General features: G+C 38.4%; 1 protein-coding gene across 1 annotated transcript in view; it reads left to right on the forward strand.

Annotated features, from left to right (window-relative positions):
- The first annotated feature begins 3,297 nt into the window (after window positions 1-3,297).
- The window catches only part of KNDC1 (kinase non-catalytic C-lobe domain containing 1), a 67,570-nt gene continuing 48,239 nt past the window's right edge, over window positions 3,298-22,628 (forward strand). The window contains exons 1-2 of the mRNA XM_070945617.1: window positions 3,298-3,529; window positions 12,503-12,561. Of these exons, the coding sequence (XP_070801718.1) occupies window positions 3,298-3,529; window positions 12,503-12,561 (291 nt within the window). The remainder of the gene's footprint in view (window positions 3,530-12,502; window positions 12,562-22,628) is intronic.

Below are 22,628 nucleotides of genomic sequence, written 5' to 3' on the forward strand. Positions count from 1 at the left end.
TGCACTGGATTGGGGGATGTGGAGTGAGGAGGAAGGTGTCGAGCCCAGTGGAGTTTGAAGCAGGCCCAAGACCTGCAAGTACCGGTGGGAGGAGATGGGGGCGGAGTGTCCTGCTGAAGCATCCCTGCAGTTGGTCTTTAGATGACCACAGGGACACTGCAATGGTCGTTAACTTCTGAATCGGATTGTAAATTGCGTTTGGGGAGGGCTGTCTGCCGTACCTTCAAACGGTCACTAAGTAACCAGTTATAAGTTGAGAACTACCCGTAGTACCTCCAGCTTTGCAGACAGCATGCTTATGAGAACGGGAACACGTAGTAGTTGCTGTGGGACTTTAATCTCCTACTTGTATGATCTCTATAGAAATCTGGTTGGTCGCTTTGAAAATAGAAGATTGAACGAGATTGGCCTTTAGTCCAAAATGTAATCCTTTGGGAAGTATTACATTCCTCTTCCAAAATGTTGCATTGCAACTTTAAATTGCATCTGAAAAACCACCTGGGGACGTACCTTTTGCTTTCCACTTATCCTTAGAAAGAGCTATGTCTCTTTTGTTTATTCATTTATTTATGGCCAGATGACATAATGAATGTGTGCTATTTATTTTTATTTATCGCTAGTATTTCTATGCTGCTCTGCTTCAAAACAGAGACTAGAAGTCAAGATAAAAGACAGCAAAGAAATCACAAGTAATATAAATTACAATAGCACTAACCAGCTGATGTAGATCAGAAAAGAAAATCTGACATCCTCCAAATGTTATTTCAGAGCCAAGTTTTTACCACTTTTCAGAAGCTTAATCAAAAAAAGGCTTTTAAAGAAATATTTGTACTCAAGCTGTTCCACAGGAGGAATGCCGCCAAAGCTTCACATAAATAAAAGCAAAACAAGAAGAAAATAAAAACATCAACATTTAAAAATCAAAACCAAGCAGATATCAAATAGAACTGCTAACCTAACCAATGTAGGAAATTAAATCCATTTTATTTATTGAACAAATTTGTATCCCATCTTTCAATTTCAATTTGGATGCTCAGTGGAACTTCTTCCCTTTGAAACTCAGTTCAGGATATAAAAATCCAGGAGTAACACATTTCAGCTAATTAACTGCTGAAAAAGTTATATAGTTCTTTGATGTCAACCTATGCAATTAAAAATAAATTGGAGTCAAATCTTTCCTTTTGAGTTAGAACACTATTTTTTTCTGAGGACAGAAAAGCAGAGGAACTCTGGTGTGTTTTTATCCTTCCGTTAATGCTTAAAATGCTTTCCCACGAATATGGCCACCCTCAACTGGAGAGAATGTTACTTTCTCATGGTCTGTACAGAATTTTTATACATTTATGCCTTTGCCATATGGTACAACCATTTATATTTACAGCAGTAGAATTGTAACCAGGGAGAAAGCATTTGCCATGGGGCTTAACTTTGTAGCACTACAGTATTCTTTTAGCAAGAGAGTATGCCTTCCATTCTTAAATAGGCTTGCCAGGAAATGTAGTACTGAAGCCAGAATGTTTTACAAGCACACTGGGGATTGAGCTAATTGTTCCATTCATTGGGCTTCTAATAAAAAATATGCTTGCAGGTGTTTAGGGATGCAGTGTGGACTCTTTATTTGAACGTTCCATTGGGACCATAATATTATTTATTTATTTATTTTCAGTTAGAGATAATTTTTTTTAAAAAATGTGGACAGAACAAATAGAATAAATTAAGAACACATGGAAGTGAGTAAAGAATGTACATATACTTTATAATAATAATGAAATCCTAATAAGCAATAAGATATTAACTGTCAGGCACAGAAAAACCAGGTCTACATGTGAGGTTCCAATTAAATTGATTTATTGCTAAACACAGCCTACCCATAAGAATCTTCTCAACTAATGGTTAGCACCTGCTAGGAGTTAGATAAAGCTCAATACAATTCAAGGAGCGGTTGGACTGAAGGCTGCACACCTAACGCAAGGTGAAACACAACCCCGATGCAGCCCTCAAAGAAATCGAATTTGACACCCCGCTCTATAGAAAGTGGCAAGGACAGCAGGAGGAAGATGTATTTTTTTCATGCGATGCAGAAAATGCAGGCACTGCTGTGCCCGCTTTGTCAGTGTCTTGCTGTTGAGCGACCAAAGCAGCTTACTCGTTAGCGGCATACAAGGAGGCCTAGAACTGGAATACCGAATACTGAAGCGGGAGTCATACTCCCCCTTCTACTGTTCTAGTGGGAATCATGAGTTCAAGAGGATCCCCAAGTCATGAACGCAATCCATATGTGGGAGGGTGAGGCTATCCAGAGCCAAAATTGGATACGGGTAGGTTATAACTCCAGCCTATAGAAGGCAGAGTTCATGCCACAGAGAGCTCTGTCTAAATCCCAAGTCTTCCCAAAAGAACTCAAAGAGACTCAGATGGTCTCACAAGACATTGTCTGAGTTAATCTTACTAGACTTTGCCCAGCTGGTATCCATCTCTGAGTGAACATGAGCAATTCTATTATGTGTTCTGGAGTGGATCTTCATTCTTACCCAAGAGACAAAGTGTAACCTTAGACAGAGCCTCTAAATACAAATCTCAACATGCAGGAAACATAGTGAAGTGCACATGTTTCACTGCTCTTACCACCATGAAACACTGCCAAATATAGCATGTAACCATGTTCATTCACATTGTTTTTCTTCATTATTGCTCCAAACATCTCGTCATTTGCTTTGTTTCCCACAGCTTCTCAATAATCAAAGAACCTGCTGGATTCTGCACAGGGCAGTTAAATGAAGTGATATAAAAATCAATAAAATGTCATAGACAATTTTTTTCTCTAGGGTTTCTCTTTAGATTTCCATGGCGGATTATGTGTTTTTCTTCCCACTTGCCTGTAGAAAAATAATATTTATATTGGTAAGAAGATATTTGAAGGGAAGAAAGAAGGAGAGAGCATGAAGTCAATTTCTAGTGTTGATCATGAGATCTTTGTTTTATGAATCTTCTGCGGTCGGATACTGTGATGCTTGATATAATTGATCAAATCCACTCTTCCGGATAAGATGCACTTGGAAGTTTAGAGATGGTTGCAGCTACAAATTAGAGAAACATTGAAAGAGAGGGGAAAGAAATCTAAAACAGCAAAATAGAATTTAGTAAGCAGGTTTAGAACAGTTGACCATGAAGGTACAACCTGAAATACAAGTACCTTTTAGGTTTTTGTCTTAGAAAGCTTTGAACTTTTTGGAAAAGTGTTGGGTTGGTGGATTATGCATTACCTGGAGCTAGCTTCATCAGGTTCACTGTGCTGAAATGTGGAGTAATTCTGAATTCTTGTCTTGGCAGGAGAATGTGTCGCTCGCTGATGTTCTTTCACTGCAAGATAGCTGTCTTACTGAGCAGGATATTTGGGCTATTTGTCTGGAGTGTAGTCAGTCTTTGAAGAACATTGCCCACTCTACAGTCTTCCAGACCCTTTGCATTACTCCTGACACTTTGGCTTTTAACACCAATGGCAATGTATGCTTCATGGAACAGATCAGTGGTAAGTATGCAGGCTGGTAGACGATTTGTTGAAAAGTAAAAAAAAAAAAAAAATCCTACTGAGAAAATGTAGTGAAACATTATATTCTCTCTGTCAGATTTCTACATGGATTTTAATTAGAGTGTGAACCATAATTTCTTAAATGCAACAATGAATGTCAGCTCACGTCAAGCTAAATTAGGTTATATCTACTATGTATGTTCATGTAGGTGTTATAGTATTGAACAAAGATTACTAGATTAAATTTAATGTGGTTCTAAATTAATTCTTTGTTCTAGTCTGTATTTTCCAGATGATTTTATGCAATAAATGCTACCATGCTTTTATATGAATGTTTTTAAACAAAAACAGAATCTGAGAGCCAAGAGAGGATATATAGATAGATTATATATTTAGTGTTCATTATATATTCTAATTGGAGAAAAGCTGACATTAACTAGCTCTAGTGGTAACATACATTATTTAATATATAAAAAGCTAAAACTAGCAAAAACAACCCCCCCTTTCCTTTAGTGAACAGATTTTATGTGTGTTCTGTGCATTTATTTTATTTATTCATTTAAAACTTTTATATAGCTGCCCCTTAAAACAACTCTGGGTGGCTTGCAACTAATAAAGCACTATAAAAATAGGATAAAATAATACAAACGGCATAAAAATCAACAGCGATAAAACTAAAAACAGAAAAACCTGGTGCGATAGCCTCTGATGCACCCACATTCTCATCCCGTCCTGGGCTCACCAGGTTTTAAGGTCCAGATATTAAATGATTTCTGGAAGGATAGAAAGATAGAGATCTGTCAATCACAGGGAAGAGGGTGTTCCATAGCTGCACAAAAATGGTATGTTTGAAAATTCCCATAAGATGGCAATATTTAAAGGAAAGAATCTGGAGTTTCTTACTTTTTTCTTTTTCTTTTTAGTGTAGGGTGATGTTATATTAGCCAGAAAAGGACAATGCTAATGCAGAGTAGTAGTTTGGCTGCCTAACATCGCTAGATCTATTTGATTCACGCTCGCGCGCGTCCCAAGGTGCACCACAGGATGAGCTAACTACACCAGAAAGAAAGATGAGTGGCTTTTCTGCTGTGTCATCTGGGGTCTTCTCCCTCCACCAAAGCCACCTCACAAACGGGTGTCACAACTGGAAAGATGCAGCACCAGCAGGATTCTAACCATCCGCAAGAAGTGCCAGCTAGTCTCCCTACTGAAGTGTACCTATTTATCTACTCGTGTATAACATGCTTTTGAACTCCAGAAGCTGAGGCAAGTGATGGGAGCTCATCCCGCCATACAGTGCTAGGACTCAAACCGCTGGACCAAAGACCATCTCCGGCGTCATTAAGTCACTGAACTGCCTCCTAAGGGACGTGGAGTGTGGCCCCACTATCCATTCTGGTAGGATGGATAGATATTCTCTGGGAGAATCAGTGCTTCAGATAATCTAGTCCCATGCCATGTAGGGCTTTAAAGGACATTGAATTGCATCTGGAAGAAAACTGGAAGCCAATGCAGGTCATGCAACAGGGGTGTAATCTTTGTGCATTTATTACCAATTGGCTAAGAAAGCATGGCTATGCGACAAAATATATTGTGGGAGATGAGAAATAAGCAAAAGTAAAGTTAGTACATTGATGGAGAACTCGCCATATTTGAAGCTATCTAACATTTCAACTTCTTGATATGGCCAAAGAAGCTATAATTTCTTTTGCCTCCCCCCCCCCGGCCCGGAGCTTATGTGTGATTTGTGACATTTTGGAAACCTTGATTAACTCTGATAGGTTGTGTTGCAAGATGATAAGTCAAAGAATGAATTGGAAGGTATGTTTGATATTTCTGATGCTTTAGATTTATAAGTGAAATTGTAGCTTGGTAGATAACAGTGGGTGGCAGTGTGAATGATATCCATGGACAGGGACCAATATTCTTACAGCTTTTCCTATTGACATTATACAAATCTCTAGAAGCCAAGCCTCAAGGTTCTGTAAGCACCATGTCCTATGGCTCTGGAGGAATCCACCTTTCTTCCAATTTCACTTTACTTACTAAAGGAAGATTGTGAAGAGAACAAAACCTGCTCATAGGGAACAATGGGTATCTTCAGGAGCTTGCTTCTTCTGTCAGAAGTAACACACTTGAAAAGGGGTGTGAGACTTGTATCACAATGCCTGGTGCTACTTTTCTCATTCTGACTCCCCCTTTGTCCCACCATAGGTGCTATTTTAAGGAAACCTTCATCTGAATCTGTTTTCGTAGTGTCTTATCTTTTTATGGTGGAAAGAATCAGTTTGCAATTAACTTCAGGATACTTGGGAAGTTTTTGAAGCATCAGCATTCTTTGTAACCAGCTTCACTCCATCCTTATTCTTGGTTCTTTTCAGTGAAAGTTGTGAGTTTTTTTTAAAAAAAGTTAAAAGATCCACATAATGGATGGGAAGATTGATAGGTTAGTGTAGTTTGTAAGCCAGGAATTTTTGTATCCGGGTCTCTGTGCATAACAATATAAGAAGATAATTTAAAAGAAAAGGAAATGCTCTCTTTGTATTGGGAAAAACAGAATTGTGACAGATCAGATCTCTGAAAAATACAAAGAGTGATCTGGTACAAATCTAGGGAATATTTCCTTGTTTGTTTTGAACCATAAATAGATGTTTTTATTTAAGATATTGGGAAACAGTGGGGGGGGGACCCCAAGATAGATTTTGGAGTTTGCTATTCTTAAATTTGTTGAAGTATTGAAGTATTGAGATGTTTATTACTTAGCAGAAAAGTTCAGAAAGAACACTGTATCACAGTGGAATGTTGAAGGGCTATGACCTTAGCTCCAGAAAATAGGACCAAGAACCTTACTCTGATAAGATGTTGGAGAAAATAGATCAAGGGTTAAAATTGGGGAGAAATAGCCTCACCGTGAAGGTTGTGGATGGGTACCTATGTTTCATGTTTAGTTGAGTAGAAATATAAATATTAAAGAGCAGATAATATAGGCCAGGAGTCCCTAGCCCTTGGTCTGCACAAGCTGTGGGTGAGCGGAAGAGCGTGCAAAACTCCATTTGCGCAAGCGGTGTGTGTGCGTGCCCTCCATTTGTGCAAATAGAGTTGTGCGCATGCATCCACCACTTGGGCAGAACCAGCCCATCTCCCGGCCGCCACCAACCAGCCCACAGAAATGTGAATGTTGGGGACTGCTGATATAAACAATTGGCAAATAAGACTTCCCAGATAATACTGAAAAGATAGCAACAGGGGGGAAAAATTGAAACGTCCTGAAGGTTTTGATAGAAGAAGGATCTTGTAAATTCTTAGGATTCAGAGAAAATTTTAGATTAAAACAAAGTGGAAAAGTGTCTCAATGGGCCCATTGCAGGTATGATATATTATTTTCCTCTTAAATATTTCCATTATATTCTTTGGAAGATATTAAATTGCTCAAGCTCCCTATGTGACCCAAAATAAATGGAGCAGATAATTTTGTCCATGTACTCATTTCTGTCATGCCAGCCTGACAAATTTTACCATGTTTCACGTTAACTTTCAAATTCCCATTTTAGCAAAGCAATTGTATTACTTCCAGTACATTACAATGCAATATACAGTGATATCTCTCTAAATACCTCCTCTAACTTTATTGGAAAGCCACTTAGCACTAATATGGCTAGAGTAACTTTGTCTACTCATTGGCTCTACAGTACTGACTTAAGATATGCATTTTGTCTTTGGGCTTTAGTTTAAACCAGGGCTGTCCAACTTTGGCAATGTTAAGACTTGTGGATTTCAGCTCACATAATTGAGGAATTCTGAGAATTGGGGAATTCGGGGAGTTGAAGTTCACAGGTCTTAGAATTGACAAGTTTGGACACCCTTGACTTAAACTGTAATGAATTTACATCCTCATTGCCTTTTTTCCAACCCTATCATATTTGGAAAGCCAGTTTGGTTTCTTTTGCAGGTTAGCTACATTCTAAAATGAAATTTATTTGAATATTAGTAGCTCAGGTTGGTAGTTACGTTGTTGGTTTGAGCTCCGAGCTTGGCAATTAGTTTGCAAATGTTTCATCACTGTTCGAGGAGACATCGTCCGTGCGTTTTGAAATGTGCTTGTGTGTCAGAACACTGGTATTTAAATACCTTTTTATGTGATGCAAATTAGTATGGATGTTGTTTATTCGACTACTTCCAAGTCATGGTCTGAATTTGGACTGTTTGATTTTCTCCTTCCTTCCAATTTCCCCAGCATTACAGACTTCTCCAGAGAACTAAAGAAATCTTCACATCTGAATAGGATAATTTGAGTCTGCTCATTTTGGGTTGTATTTGTTTGATGATCCATTTGTTTTCCTGGCTATCCATGGTATTCTTAGGAGTCTTCCCCAAAGAGAAGCATTCAAAATTCTCTCTCTTTCTATTCTAGTACTTCAAAGTCAACTTTTTTGCTTCCATAGAGTGCGACAGAGAAGCCATTTCCTGCATGATTCCAGTAGACACATCCCACCATCTGGATAACTTTTCCAAAGCTTTCATTCTTGTCTTGTTAAGTATTGGTCTGTGGCATATTTCTTGATTGCCGATTTCTTTTGCTGTTAATACTTGATTCTAAGAGGCAAAGGTTATCCATCACTTCAGTATCTTCACTGCCTTTTCTAAGGCTGTTTGCTGAACCTGTTATCATTAGTTGAGTCTTCTTTACATTTAATCTACCTCATTTTTTTCCACTACATTCCTCGATTTTTATTCCTAGGGTTTGCAGAAAATTTGTATTTCAGCTGCCAGAGCAGTGTCATCAGCAGAGCACAAATTATCGATAGATTTCTTCCTCCCAGTTTTAAAACCATGCTCATTTTACAGTTAATACAGTGTACTAGTTCATTCTAAAATCATGTAAATTAATAGACTGGCATACAAATGCACAACTGAAAAACCATATTGGGAACATTCATAATTTTGAAGTTCTACCTTTGGATATCTATTTTATTAAGAACTGTCCTCATGTTGTAGCTTGGAAAATTTAGTGTTTTTAAAGCCTCACTTGATTGAGGAAAAATTGAGTGTGTGGAGATATGAATAATTTGTCATGAATATGTTATGTTGGAGTTCCTTCCACAGTTTCTCTACACAGATAGCTTCTTGTTTACTTGTCCTAATTAATGCTGGTGTTTGTTCAGTCAGGAGCATGCTGATTAACTTCCGAAGGATATGCATAATTTTTTTCTAGGATGTTACATGGGGCCTATGCTGGTATTAACATCTCATTAATAAGATCAGGCAGAGCATTCTATGTGAACTAGATTTTTTCCCCCGGTGTCTAACAAATTATAGTGTGTTACCTCCTGTAGATTGATGGATCATTAGAAGAGTATGTGATTTCAAAAATCCATGCCAAGCTGACATCTCATGAGCAGCCACTTAATGGAAACTTTTTTTCATACATTCATGATTTGTCAAAAAATTGGAAATACTTAAAAGGTAAAGGTAAAGATTCCCTTTGCACATATGTGCTAGTCGTTCCCAACTCTAGGGGGCGGTGCTCATCTCCATTTCAAAGCCGAAGAGCCAGTGCTGTCCGAAGATGTCTCCGTGGTCATGTGGCCAGCATGACTAAATGGCAAAGGCGCATGGAACGCTGTTACTTTCCCACCAAAGGTGGTCCCTATTTTTCTACTTGCATTTTTATGTGCTTTCGAACTGCTAGGTTGGCAGAAGCTGGGACAAGTAATGAGAGCTCACCCTGTTATGCGGCACTAGGGATTTGAACCGCTGTACTGCCGAGCTTTTGATCGACAAACTCAGCGTCTTAGCCACTGAGCCACCGTGTCCCTTGGGAATACTTACTGTATCATTAAAGAAACTGATGCCCACAGATTGTGTAAATACTGTTTTCCAACATCCTTTTGTGTAATTGTTTATTGAGATATCCCTTAAAGTTGTATGAGAAACTAATTAAAGATCACGTGCTTGTTCCCTTCTGTCATTTCACTTGTCATATTTTCTAATCAAATGACCAGCTGATCAGCTTCAGAGGAATATATATTATTCTAGTTTATTGTCTATCTGGTATAGGTTTAGCTTCTGTAATTTATTTTATTCCATCACCTGATTCTACTTATAATCAAGGCTTTTATATAATGGGGCATTATAACATATCTGTGTATAGTATGATAGTATTATGTGTCTTGAGAAAATATTTTGTATCTGGAGTAGATGTAGAAGAGCACATCTTTTGGCCAATGGATCTCAATGGAAGGTGATACAATAAAGGAAATTGAAGGGCATGTTAAATGTGGTTGGCAAGCATTTGGCAAGCTAAGCATCATTTTCAAGAACAACCTCCCCCTATGCCTGAAGAGAAAGGTTTTCGATCAGTGTGTGCTACCTGCTCTAACATATGACAGCGAAACATGGACAGTAACCTAACAATCGATACAAAAGCTAAGAGTGGCACAAAGAGGAAAGATATATGCTCAGCATTACAAGACAAGATAGAAGGACCTGCACATGGATTAGAGAATAAGCAAAAGTATATGATAGCAACAAGAGAGTAAAAGAATTGAAATGGAAATGGGATGGTCACACAGCAAGAAGAACTGATGGCAGGTGGACTAAGGCAGTCATAGAATGGATCCCACTTGATAAAAAAAAAAAGTCAATGAAAGAGACCTAAAACAAGATGGAGCGATGACATCAGCAAGTATCGCAGGCCCAATTGGCAAAAGAAAACTTGGGACCATATGGATTGAAAACATGCAGAAGAGGCCTTCATCCTGCAGTGGATAGACAATGGCTAAAATGATGATTATGTGTTATTAAGCGTGGGGCAGTTTAGCAACTAGATTTGTCCAGGAGTATCTTCTGCTATTGTTCTGACCAGAAAGCTAGGGAAGGCAATTGTTCTGAAGGTTTTTTTCTGCAACTGCAGAAAAAGTCAAAAGTAAATGGACCTGGGTATGGTGGGGCATGAAGAGGACCCCAACCTGTGACATGTTTCTGCACACCAGTGGCCCTGTAGCTGTCTGAAGTCCATGACAGGTTTATGTATGATGGTGGGTGCCAGGCTTCCCCTACCTCCTGAGTCACTTTGTGATTGCTTAACAACTACAGCTGAGAGCTGGAATTGCAGTCATTGAGATCATTGATCCCAATTGTGATAAATTGAGCTTCAGGGATTAATGGCCATGATCCAGATAATAGACTTCCTGAGGTTCCACCAGCAACTATGACTGGCATCTTCAGAGGCAAGGTGGTTTGCAAACAGGGACTGTTTGCTTGTTAGACTGTTTGCTAACAAGATTAGGAGTCTTGTCTTTACAGCCACTGACTTCTGATTGGTTTTTAGCTAAGCTGGCTTCCTATTGGTACAGGCTGGAGAGGGCTGGTTTCTGATTGGTTAGGGTTAGGGCTTGTGCTTGTGCTTGATCATGATTGATTGTTTTGGTGGTGTTGGTTCTTGATTGGATCCTTCCACAGGCAAGTTTCTAACTTGCCCATTTTGGGAAGTTGATTCCTACTTGGTCCTGCTTTTGGGGCAAGATCTTGGTGTGGTGCAGGACAGGAACCAGAATAATGAAACTTTCCCTAATTTTTCCATGTATCTCTTTCATGAGCTTTGTATTTCAAGATTTATGTAGTTGATTAAGTAATTCTTAGGGATATTTGAGGATGACAGAGAATGCTGGGATGTCATGCTGTTACTTTCTTAAATCTCAAGACATTTATTTTTGCAGAGTGGAATTAGAACTCTGGAAGATTCATTCCCCCCACCCACCCCTTTCAACTTTATAGATCGTATTGTCTTCTAGAAACTGATGCATTATAAATGTTAAGGATATGAAGTTAAATGTAAACAAATTCCTCGGTGTTCTTCTGAAATATATTGATATATGACTGACAGTATTTGTTAAACATTAAACAAATGGAACAGCCCCAGAGAGCTTCAACAAGGTTGTTCTGTGGTTTTTAACCCACGCATATGCGCGCGCACAAACGCACACACATATTTTATAATAATACCAGCATTATTGAGGCTGCTAAATCTCATCATAAGTGCATTAACAGTACATTTTTAAGTTTCGTTTCACCCCAATGTAATTGTTGAAATGACAAGGGAACACATTCTGTGGAAAATGTTCTGATAGAATTGTCTCTCTTACTAATGAGGCAATGGCTTCGATTGTGATGTGTAAAAAGCATGAACTGAGCAGATTTGAAAGGCTATGAATAGTCTCTTCATTGTACTTGAATGTTTAAAACAAAATAATTGAGACACTTGATATGCAAATACATTCTTTGATCAACATATTGACAGCAAGTTCTTTCTCCAATGCTCCATTTAAAAATTTGATGCGATTCCACCCAAGCTGCATAATGTATTACATAGAAAATGTCGTAGATTTTGTGTTTGAAAAACTTCGCTTTGCTCACTAACGTAGATATTTTTAACATGAAATTAGACTCAACCTATTTTTAAATGGTTTGGAGCATTGTATTTAATGTATCTATCACATACATTTATATGTTTTGCAAAATTATAAAGACTCCAGGTGGTTTATAAGAAGAGATTATGTTACAAAGAGGAAAATCCGAACACTCATCGCTCTGAATAAAAACCAACATCTTTAAACTTAAGCTAAAGTATTACCATTTATTGATTTTTGATCTGTCGTGAATTGATTTTTTTTTTTAATTTGATTTATATGCCGCCCTTCTCCGAAGACTCAGAGCGGCTTACAATGCGTTAAGCAATAGCCTTCATACTTTTGTATATTTTATACAAAGTCAGCTTATTGCCCCCACAATCTGGGTCCTCATTTTACGTACCTTAGAAAGGATGGAAGGCTGAGTCAACCTTGAGCCTGGTGAGATTTGAACTTGCAGTAATTGCAGGCAGCTGATGTTAATAACAGTGCTTTAGTCTGCTGCACTACCAGGGCTCTTTTTTAAAAAGGTTTTAATCTTTCAATATGATTTTTTTTTTTAAAGATGATCCAGAAGGAGCTTTTGTCCCACCAGAGATTGATGAAACTGGTAACACATTTGAGGTAAGTAATGAACTCTTCTTGTACAGCTCAGAACGTCTTTAATTGTAAAGAAATGTTTTAAAAATGTTAAATGCTTGGTATGGTTCCAAAATATGAATATCTATCTGGTTCCTCCTCTAGAATTCAGTCAAAATGTATTCTATAAATCCTCTGTTGCCATTTTTATTTGGTTTGATAAATGTTTGATAAATGTATTCCTTTATAATAAGCATACTTTCATGTTTTGTGTGTTTCATTGTATGTATTTGTTCATGGGCTAATTATAAAGATTGTAGCAAGCTGCAACTTTATTTGGTATTGACTCTAAAAATAATGTTGGAATATTTTATTTTCTGGATAATTAACACATGAATCTTCCTAGTCTAATAACTCTTAAATGTTATTTAGGGTTGAATTGCATTAGAATCTTAATTATGCCCACTAATTCATTAGCTTCCAAGATCAGATATCCAAAGGCCTCATCAGTGTTGGTTTTCGACTGAGAATTCTATTATTTAAATTCTATTATTAAAAAGTAAGAAGTTCAGCATGTGTGGGAATCAATAGAAGAGAATATGTGTAGCTCAGGGTTGAACTATGGAGTCCTTGGTGCTATCTGACTTAGTTGTTTGCTTGCCAATGTTTCCTATTCAACTAGGTATATTATCAATGTGAGTCTGATGACTGATGATATTGCCTAGTTGGGTAATGAAACATTGGTAAGCAAGCAACAGAATTCAGAGAGCACCAACGACTCCATATGTGTGGGAATGTTAAGATGAATTCCCTCTTAGGTTGGGTCTTGCTAGAATGTGATATCTGAGCAGGTGTGGTATTTGTCCTACCTTGCTTAGACTTGGCAGACCCAGCTAATATAGGGAAGTGAAATTGCTAAGAAGTTCCAGGATTGTGGCTTAGACTGAGAAATCTAAAAAACATCCTGGAAGAATTAAAAATCACTTCCATACTTCTGCCAACAAAAATCCACAATCCAACCCTTAACATTATCAGGAATTCAGTAAAGTTAAAGGGGACTGTTAGATATTCTATCATATGCATTGATGTATTTCTAATTATTAGTTATTGTTTCTGAAATCTTGGCTGGTAGGACTGCACAGGTCTTCAAGGGATACTTTATTATCATAAAAGGTCAAGTAAAATCAAATTAATGTAGCTTTCTCACATCTGTTCAGTAATGTCTCAATTAATATTTTTTAATTTACTTCAATATTACCTTTACTCTATTTTAAAAAATTTTGTATTTTTAAAAATTATTGTAAGCTTACTTGAGAACTCAGTTGAGCAGAATGGTGAACTAAAGATCAAGAGTACTTATGTCTTAAAAAAATCTACCCGGTGTCTAGCATTTTAAAATAAATTCAATACATTATAAAATATATTTTGTCTTGCGAAAATGGTCACAGGTTACACAAGAATACAATTATGAAATTGTAAATGTCAAGGTGATTTTTTAAAAAAAACTTAAACAACTTATTGTTGTTTATTTGCTTTATTTCTGACCAGCCAAGATTCTAAAAACGAAAGCTACCTCTGATAATGTATTTTTCTGCATGGCATCAGATGAAATAGCTACAGGCATCATCTGAAGATGATTGCATTGGGCAGACTGAGCATATTTAGCCTTAAATAGGTTAATACTACAACCTTATACCTGACCTGGTGGCAAAGTGGCAGCCAGTAAAATTCTTAAAATAACATTATATTGCAGTGGCAGTAACTTGCTCAATGTTGCATTAGCCCAGCTTTCCATCATATTGACAGCCCTACACAGAATAAATTACGGTAATTAAAAACTGAGGTTATCAGGGCATGTATCAATTGCCTAAGCTGTCCCCTATCCAGGGGGAGACATAATTGTTTTATGAACTGAAGGACTTTGTCAATTAGGCTTTTAGTGACTCTGCTAGATCCATGAATATAGCTAAGTGATGTATCGATTCCTATGGGAATGCAGATCTGCAAGTGTTTTCTACATCTGGAAGCAACCTATCCGTAGGCTGTTATATAGATTCAGCAACAACTGATCAGCATCAGATCAGTTTCCATCCTGCTGGCCATTGCATCCAAACGTTGACCCAGAACCAAAACAGCCTCTCCTGAGTCAGAAATAATAGTGCAATAGAACATGACGCCATATTCTTAATCTGTTGATGACCACTTCTGCACAATCTCATAAATTAAGAGGCTCTCAGACTTTACAATGCAGATAGTCCTTGACATATAACTGTAATGGAGTCTGCCAATTATGATCAAATGTTATGATGGTCAAAAAATAGATTAAGTGAATGCGGGGGTCATAAAGTGAATGCTGGGATTGCTAAGTGAGCCAGTGGTTCACTATGGGTGCAGTTTTGCTGAAAACTGGAAGTCCCAGTATTCAAAAAAAACCTGCCAAAAATGCAATTATTGCAAACAGCTTTACAGGCCATATATCACTGAGTTGTCCTTGGGCTAAAGATTAATCTGGGAGTCCTCTATAAAACGTTGACTCCTAGAACAAACTGACCAAAATATTGATTCTAAGACTCCTTCCAATGTTCTCCTGTACTTTGTAAGTCATAGAAAACATTAGAATTTTATTTTTCATAGACTTAGCAATAATAATTTAGTTGTCAAATGGGATGAGGTGAGTTGTTCTTAAATTCCATACAAATAGAAATGTAGGTAGCAAAATTTCCAGCTTATATGTATTTACAGAAGATAGAAGTGAGAAGAAATGGTCTATTAGGCACAAGAATTCAGGAACCAAGGCTGTTCAAATAAGCACGACTTTATCGTCTATAAAAATCTAAATTATTATTTAGTGAGGAAGGAGAAGTAACACGCGTATCTTCCTAGCTGATGTGTTATTGCTCGCTACATTTCTTCCAGAACTGCATCTTTAGTCTTGAAGGCTGAGCTCTACAGATTTCAAGGGAATGAGAGCATGCCCTGTTCTGTCCCCGTCTCCACACACACACAAACACAGCCAGCCGAGGGTTAAGAAAGCACTTGGCACACACACAGGTTGTTATCTAAAACTTGGCAGCTATACAAGCATCGACTGCCAAGGGCTTTACTTCATCAGATAAACAGAAAATACATACAAATTGCAAATAGTCCAGTTCAAAACAAGGAACCTTCGGCAGATTTAGGCGTTGTTCAAGTGACTAGCCAGAGTTAGTTTTTGTTCGTCACAGAGTCTTAAACAGCCACCACACTCTCTTATATAGTCTCTGGGGTGTGGTCCAGTGACTCAGTTATAATCCCTGGCACGCCTCCTTAACTGCTGCAACCGTTTATCATGCCTTCGTTGGCGTGGATCCAGGAATGACAGATCACCTCCCTCACTCTCATCGGAGACACCTGGCTCCTGGCTAATCTCCTCTTCCTCGGCTGGCACTTGAGGCAGTGCCAGAGGGGCGGGGCCTGGAGAGGGAGGCCTGGCCGACTCCTCTTCTTCATGTTTGGAGCCTTCTTCCTCCGATGAAATAGGCTCAGAGGGCGGGGCCACAACATGCCCAAGCATTCTGCTCTCAGTTAATAATGGGACCACAGATTAATGGAGAGTATTGTGGAACAACCTATAAGCAGGGGTGCTGTTCAGCAGGTTCTGACAGGTTCTGGAGAACCGGTAGCGGAAATTTTGAGTAATTCGGAGAACCGGCAAATACCACCTCTGGCTGGCCCCAGAGTGGGATGGGAATGGAGATTTTGTGGTATCCTTCCCCTGTCACACCCACCAAGCCACGCCCACAGAACTGGTAGTAAAAAAAATTGAATTCCACCACTGCCTATTATGTACATATTTAAAAAGAGAATGAAAACCTTAGACCAGGGGTGTCAAACAGGATTTCTTCAAGGGCTGGATCAGCATTGTAGTTCTCCTCAGGCCAGCCGGAGGGGAAGGGAGGGGAAGATGAGATGAACACCTCCTGCAGCACTTTTCTGGCTGGCCAAAACAGGTCACAGGAGGACTGTGCGCCCCCCCCGTGCTCCGTTTTGGCTGGCAAAGTACTGCAGGAGGCCATCCAGGCCAAAAATGGGCGGCATGGAGGCCGCATGCACCCCCCCACACCCCATTTTGGCTGCCAGAAGCACCATGGGCTATTTCAAGGCCGGCCCCGCAGGCCAGATTTAAGCACCCTATGGGCTGCACCCGGCCTGCGGTCCTTGTGTTTGACATCCCTACCTTAGACTGTATGTTACTTTTTAAAAAAAATAGTTTCTGCCTCGAATTTGCAATTAAAACATAAATTTTTGCAATGTGCCAACACCGAGCATTTTTATGAAATGCTTAGTTTTTAAAAGCTTCCATCTTTACGGGCTTTCATTCTCCTTGTGGGAATTCCGTTTGCCTTCTTTTCTCCCTAAGTCGCACTTACACCGAAAAGAGATGACAGTACATTTCCAATAAGGTTTGCTACATAAATTCCCACCTGAGATTTCTTTAATAGATTCATTCTATTCACTGGCACAACAGTAGGCTTCTGCTGGGCCTAAGCAGCGTTGCTCGTGTCAGCTCAGCCTCAAATGGGCATTTGTCCATATTACAAAGCTACCATTCAAACTGATACCGCAGATTGCAAATATGGATTTCCGTTGTTCGCGGTATGTGAGTGCTCAGTGTTAAGAACATCTAAGCATCTAAGCTATTGTATCATACAGGTTTTAAAAATGTGACTCATTTAATTAACTATAGGAACAGCAAGCATTTCTCCCCCCCCTTTTAGCAACCTTTAAGACATACATAATTACGTTATTCTAAACAGCTTTGTAGCAGCTAGTGTCTGCAAAATCTTGTTTAAAAAACTACTCTGCTTTCTGTGTTTTTCCTTAATTTTATCTCTGCCTAACTCTATCTGTGTATATACAGCTGCAACTTTTAGTTTCAGTGCTTATGGGCAGATTTCTGTAAATGATACTGCTTAGAATTAGATCCATCTAATGTTTTCTTTTCTTTGGGCTTAAGGTATTTTCCCTTGACTTAAGAAAGGGAGATTATAAACTATGACTATGTGTTTAAATTCTTTTCTTGATCCAATAAAGGTAGTCCCTTTAAACTAATACACTTTTAGAAATAGTGTGCAAGATTTCAGGGCCTCTTTCCTCCTCTGTTCCTTTAGTCCTCTGTGTTGAGGTTTGCATATTTTCTCTGATCCTGCTTAAAGTTTTCATTATTATAACTACGCGAAACAGAATACATTATTGAGTTTCACTGAGTAAGTTTCAAATGGAAATTTAATCAGAATAAGAAGTTTGTCATACTCTTTTAAAAATGTCTGTTCTTTGCTCAGATAGGTTTTATAGAATGTAATATGATAAATGGATTGTTTTATTAAAGCTGAATATAAAAAAAAACAATTATACACATGCTAAAATAATTTTCACCCTGTGTTTGGTGATATTTCTGCCATTTAGATTTGAAACAGTTGTTTGTTGTCCAGAAAGTGGCAAGGAACCTCATTCCATACTTCAATTGAGAAGTTAGTATATTTTAAATGCCATTTGAAGGCAAAAATGAAGAAAATTAAAGGGGAACAATGGCAATAAGATAAAAATCTATATTAATTTCTTATTTATGATTTAAAATATCCTATCCATTTCTTTCTTGTTTTTGTCTCACATATGTTCAACACCTCTATTTCAGATAACAGTTATCTGCTTCTTTCATATTTTCTCGATAGATAAATTTCTCCCACTCTGGTTTTCCATAATTGCTGGAAGTTTCTGTCAAGCAGCCACCTCCATCTGAAACCAGCTTGTATTTTGAATTTTTCCAGTGTTCAAAGCTAGGTTGAAACAATAACATATTGCAAATATACTAGATAATTTTTAATGTCATGGTCTTGTCAGAGGTGTTGTAAGGATAAAATTTATGGGATGGAAAAACATTATATATGCATCAAGCATAGTATAAAGTGTCAACCAGCTAAAAACAAGCATCAAAAGTTCACTTAGAAATCTCACATGTTCTTTCAGGAAATTTCTAATTATTTCTTTGAAAGAGTTTCTGTGTGTTTGTGTGCACTTTTGAGTAAGTGCTGTCTCCTGGAAAGTCTCTGCAGTTTTCTTGGCAAGGTTTTTCTGAAATGGTTGTCCTTGCTTGCTTCTTAGGGCTAAAGGTGTATAACTGGCTGAAGTTTGCCTATCTGGCTAGTACCTAAGACAGGACTAGAACCAGTGGTGGGATTCAAGTAATTTAACAACCGGTTCTCTGCCCTAATGATTTCTTTCAACAACCAGTTTGCCAAACTGCTCAGAAAGTTAATAACCGGTTCTCCCGAAGTGGTGCGAACTGGCTGAATCCCACCACTGACTAGAACTCATAGTTTCCCATTTTCTATTCTTGATGCCTTAACCACTATACCAAACTACCTTTCTTTCCCTTGGAGTGCTGAATGATATTTGAAGGATCGAGACTGTTTTTGTTGAATGTACCATATTTTTCGCACTATAAGACACACTGCTCCCCCCCCCCAAAGTGGGTGGAAATGTCTGTGCGTCTTATAGTGCAAATGTCACCTCTGCCACTGTTCACCACCAGCAGGGAACTGTGGAGCAGCTGATTGGCAGTTGGATCGGCCTCCCGGAATACCACTGATCAGCTGTTCTAGGTGGCAGTGATCGGTGGCGGTGATCAATGGCAATTGGTGGCGGCGGTGATCGGTGGCGGTGATCAGTGGCAATCAGTGGCGATGGCGATCTGTGGCAATAGGTGGCGGCGATATGTGGCAATATGTGGAGGTATTTGGTGGTGAACGGCAGTCGGCAGCGATCCCTGCCGCCTAGAACAACTGATCAGCAGTATTCCGGGAGGCTGATCCAACCACCAATCAGCTGCTCGGCAGCAAAGGCTCCAGTGTTCCCCGGCGGCGGCAGCAGCTCAGCTCCGTTGACCGGTGGTGGGCGCAATGGAGCGGAGCCCTGACAAGCCACGTGCTGGGGCTGCGATAATGTGCTGAAGCTGACCAGGCTGTTTGCTGCAAGAACACTAGCCAGATAAATACCGGATGGATGCTGGGAGGCAGAGGCAGATTTTTTTTTCTTGTTTTCCTCTTCTAAAGCTAATGTGCGTCTTATGGACCGGTGTATCTTATAGTGTGAAAAATACAGTATATTTGATTGCTTTTTAAACAGTTCACGACTTGGAGCCCCTTGGAGCCAAAAGATTATAGGCCCCAATAGTAATCATTCTCAGAAACTCATCACTTCAAAGAATATATAAAACTCTGTGTCGAGCTCAACTTGCTTACTTTATCTGCTAAATAGCCAAATATATTAGCATAATTATTGCTTGATTGCATTTAACATATTTATAACTTACTTTTCAGCCAAGATTTGGTCTCAGAAAAGTTTGCTTTTAAAGCAGTGTCAAAACCATATGCTATATTTCTGAGTACTGCCATAGTTTTTTTGACTCACAATATATTGTACAACATGTGTTTAATATATTATATCTGGTCCAAATGTTAATATATCACCATAACTAAAGTTTTTCCCATCCCTATATCCCATTACCCCTCTTGATTTCTCCCATGTCCAATGTTGTTCATATTGCAAAATACGTATGATTTTATCTGCATCTTAATTCACAGAGTAGCAATAGCAATAGCGCCTAGACATACATATCGCTTCACAGTGCTTTACATCCTTCTCTAAGCAGTTTACAAAGTCAGTATATTGTCCCCAACAATCTGGATGCTCATTTTCCTGACCTCAGAAGGATGGAAGGCTAAGTCAACCTACATGAGTAGGTATTGTGGATAACTAGATCCTTTCTGGAAAATTCACTGTGCATGTATTAATATAGAAGCTATTCAGTTCAGTTTTTTCATCTGTGATTTAAAAAAAAAAAAAGAAACTGATCATTTCTATTCATTGCACTAATATACATTTTGTCTATAACTTCCATAGAATTGGGAGGGTTTATTTAAGCCTTTGCTAGAGCATGTCCAATAAAGGTGAGCCAATCACCCCTCTTTTTCATTTTTTGCTGCCGTGCAAAATTATTTGAAGATAGGTTCTGATTATTGATCTTGGTTTTGTTACCAATACAAGTAATTCTCGACTTGCCACAGTTCATTTAGTAAACGTTCAAAGCACTGGGGGAAAAAAATCATTTTTCACACTTACAAACATTGCAGCCTCCCCATGTTCATGTGAACAAAATTCAGATGCCTGGCAACTGGCTCACATTTATGACGGTTGCACTGTCCCGGGGTCATGTGATCCTCTTTTGCGACCTTCTGACAAGCAAAGTCAATGGGGGAAGCCAGAATCACTGTGTCACTAACTTAACAGCTGCAGTGTTAAGTACGACCAAGAAAGGTCGTAAACTGGGACAAAATTCACTTAACAAATGACTCACTTAGCAACATAAATTTGGGGCTGAATTGTGGTCGTAAGTCGAGGACTACATGTGTTTAACCTGAAGGGAATGAACCAAGTTTCCCTTCTTTTCTAGGAAAACCAAGAAAGAGTGGGGCATGCATTTATGTAGGGTGCATTTGTACAAAGATGCACTTGGACTGGCTCTACTGCTCTGGGAGCCCTAAAGATCTTCTGTTCACAATTTATGTCAGAGAGGCTTGTACAGTGGTGAAATTTCGATTTTTTTCACTACCAGTTCTGTGGGCGTGGCTTGGTGGGCATGGCAGGAGAAGGATACTGCAAAATCTCCATTCCCACCCCACTCTGGGACCAGCCAGAGGTGTTATTTGCTGGTTCTCCGAACTATTCAAAATTTCCGCTACCGGTTCTCCAGAACCTGTCAGAACCTGCTGGATTTCACCCCTGGGTTTCTACCTTTGAATTGTCCAACAAAACTTAAAGGAGACATTTTGCCAATTAATATCTGAATTTCTTAGATTACAAATGCCAGGTTTGCTTTGTAGCAAGCCCTTTAAGCTGTGCCTTTACCCATCTCTTGTGCTTTTTATGAAACCTGGCAATAGGGATTTCCAGTCTTCATTAAGTTTATGTATAAGTAAAAAATCGTATTTTCAGCAGGTTGAAATTTCTGCTTTGATCCTTTCTTACTTTTTCCCCCCTATCTTGTATTTCATTAAAAGAGTCCTTAAGAACTATTAACTCATTAGTTTTAATGAAGTTAAATTTATAATTCTTTTAAAATGTTTAAAGTATAACTCTTGGTATTGTTCTAAGAAAAATTTGGCAGAGGTACTTCACCTGTTCTGTTAAACTTGCAATGAATGAACTGACTTGAAGAAAGCTCCACCTAGTGGAAATCTGATAAACTACTGGCTTTGTTTTTAACCTGAATTTAAAAGAATCATTCATGTTGACAATATGTCAGAGTTGTTTCAGATACTATTTTCCATCCTGCTGATGAGCATGTGTATAAATCAAAAATAAACATATCATATTGCAATTTAGCGTGATGCATAAATCTATAATTGCATTATTCGGTATAATTAACTCTGCCATATTTGCTCCTTCCCAGAACTATGAAATCCTGATATAATGTTTCATTTGAGACATTGTAGAACTAGTTAAAGGTTGTTCATTACTTATGTTGTATTTGTGAAGGGTTTGCTTCTTGTTTTAGTGCAAAGATATGCCTCGGGAATCAGGGAAATGGGTAAATATTTTCCTTTTTATACTCTAACTCCAGCCTCCATGTTAGCTTAATACAGAGTTTTCCCCTTCAAGTATTTAGTCAAGAAAAAAAGAAGCATTCGCATTATTAAATATGAAAGTATACATTTAAAGATATTTCAAATATTCTATAATGGCATGTCAGTAAGGGTCCTTTTATATTGGACACAAAATGAGATATCCATCCATCCATCCATTCAATTTATATGCTGCCCATCTCCCAAGGGTGATACTAGGCTGCTTACAATCATTCCCTTACAAGGTTCAATAAAATTTTAAAACAATAGAGATCTTAAATATAAAATTCAGTGAAAATTAAATTGACCAATGTTAAGGTTATTGTTGTTGTGTTACCAACCAGCAGAGTGTAGAGCACAGAGAAACGTTGCTGAGAGCAATGAATAAGAGATGTGCAAACTGGTTTATCAAAAGTTTACTTTATAGTGAAAAAACAATCTCATAGTCTT

This window comes from Pituophis catenifer, unplaced genomic scaffold (assembly GCF_029215685.1).
Source record: "Pituophis catenifer annectens isolate HBS135680 unplaced genomic scaffold, rPitCat1.0.hap2 SCAF_6, whole genome shotgun sequence".
Lineage (NCBI taxonomy): Eukaryota > Metazoa > Chordata > Lepidosauria > Squamata > Colubridae > Pituophis > Pituophis catenifer.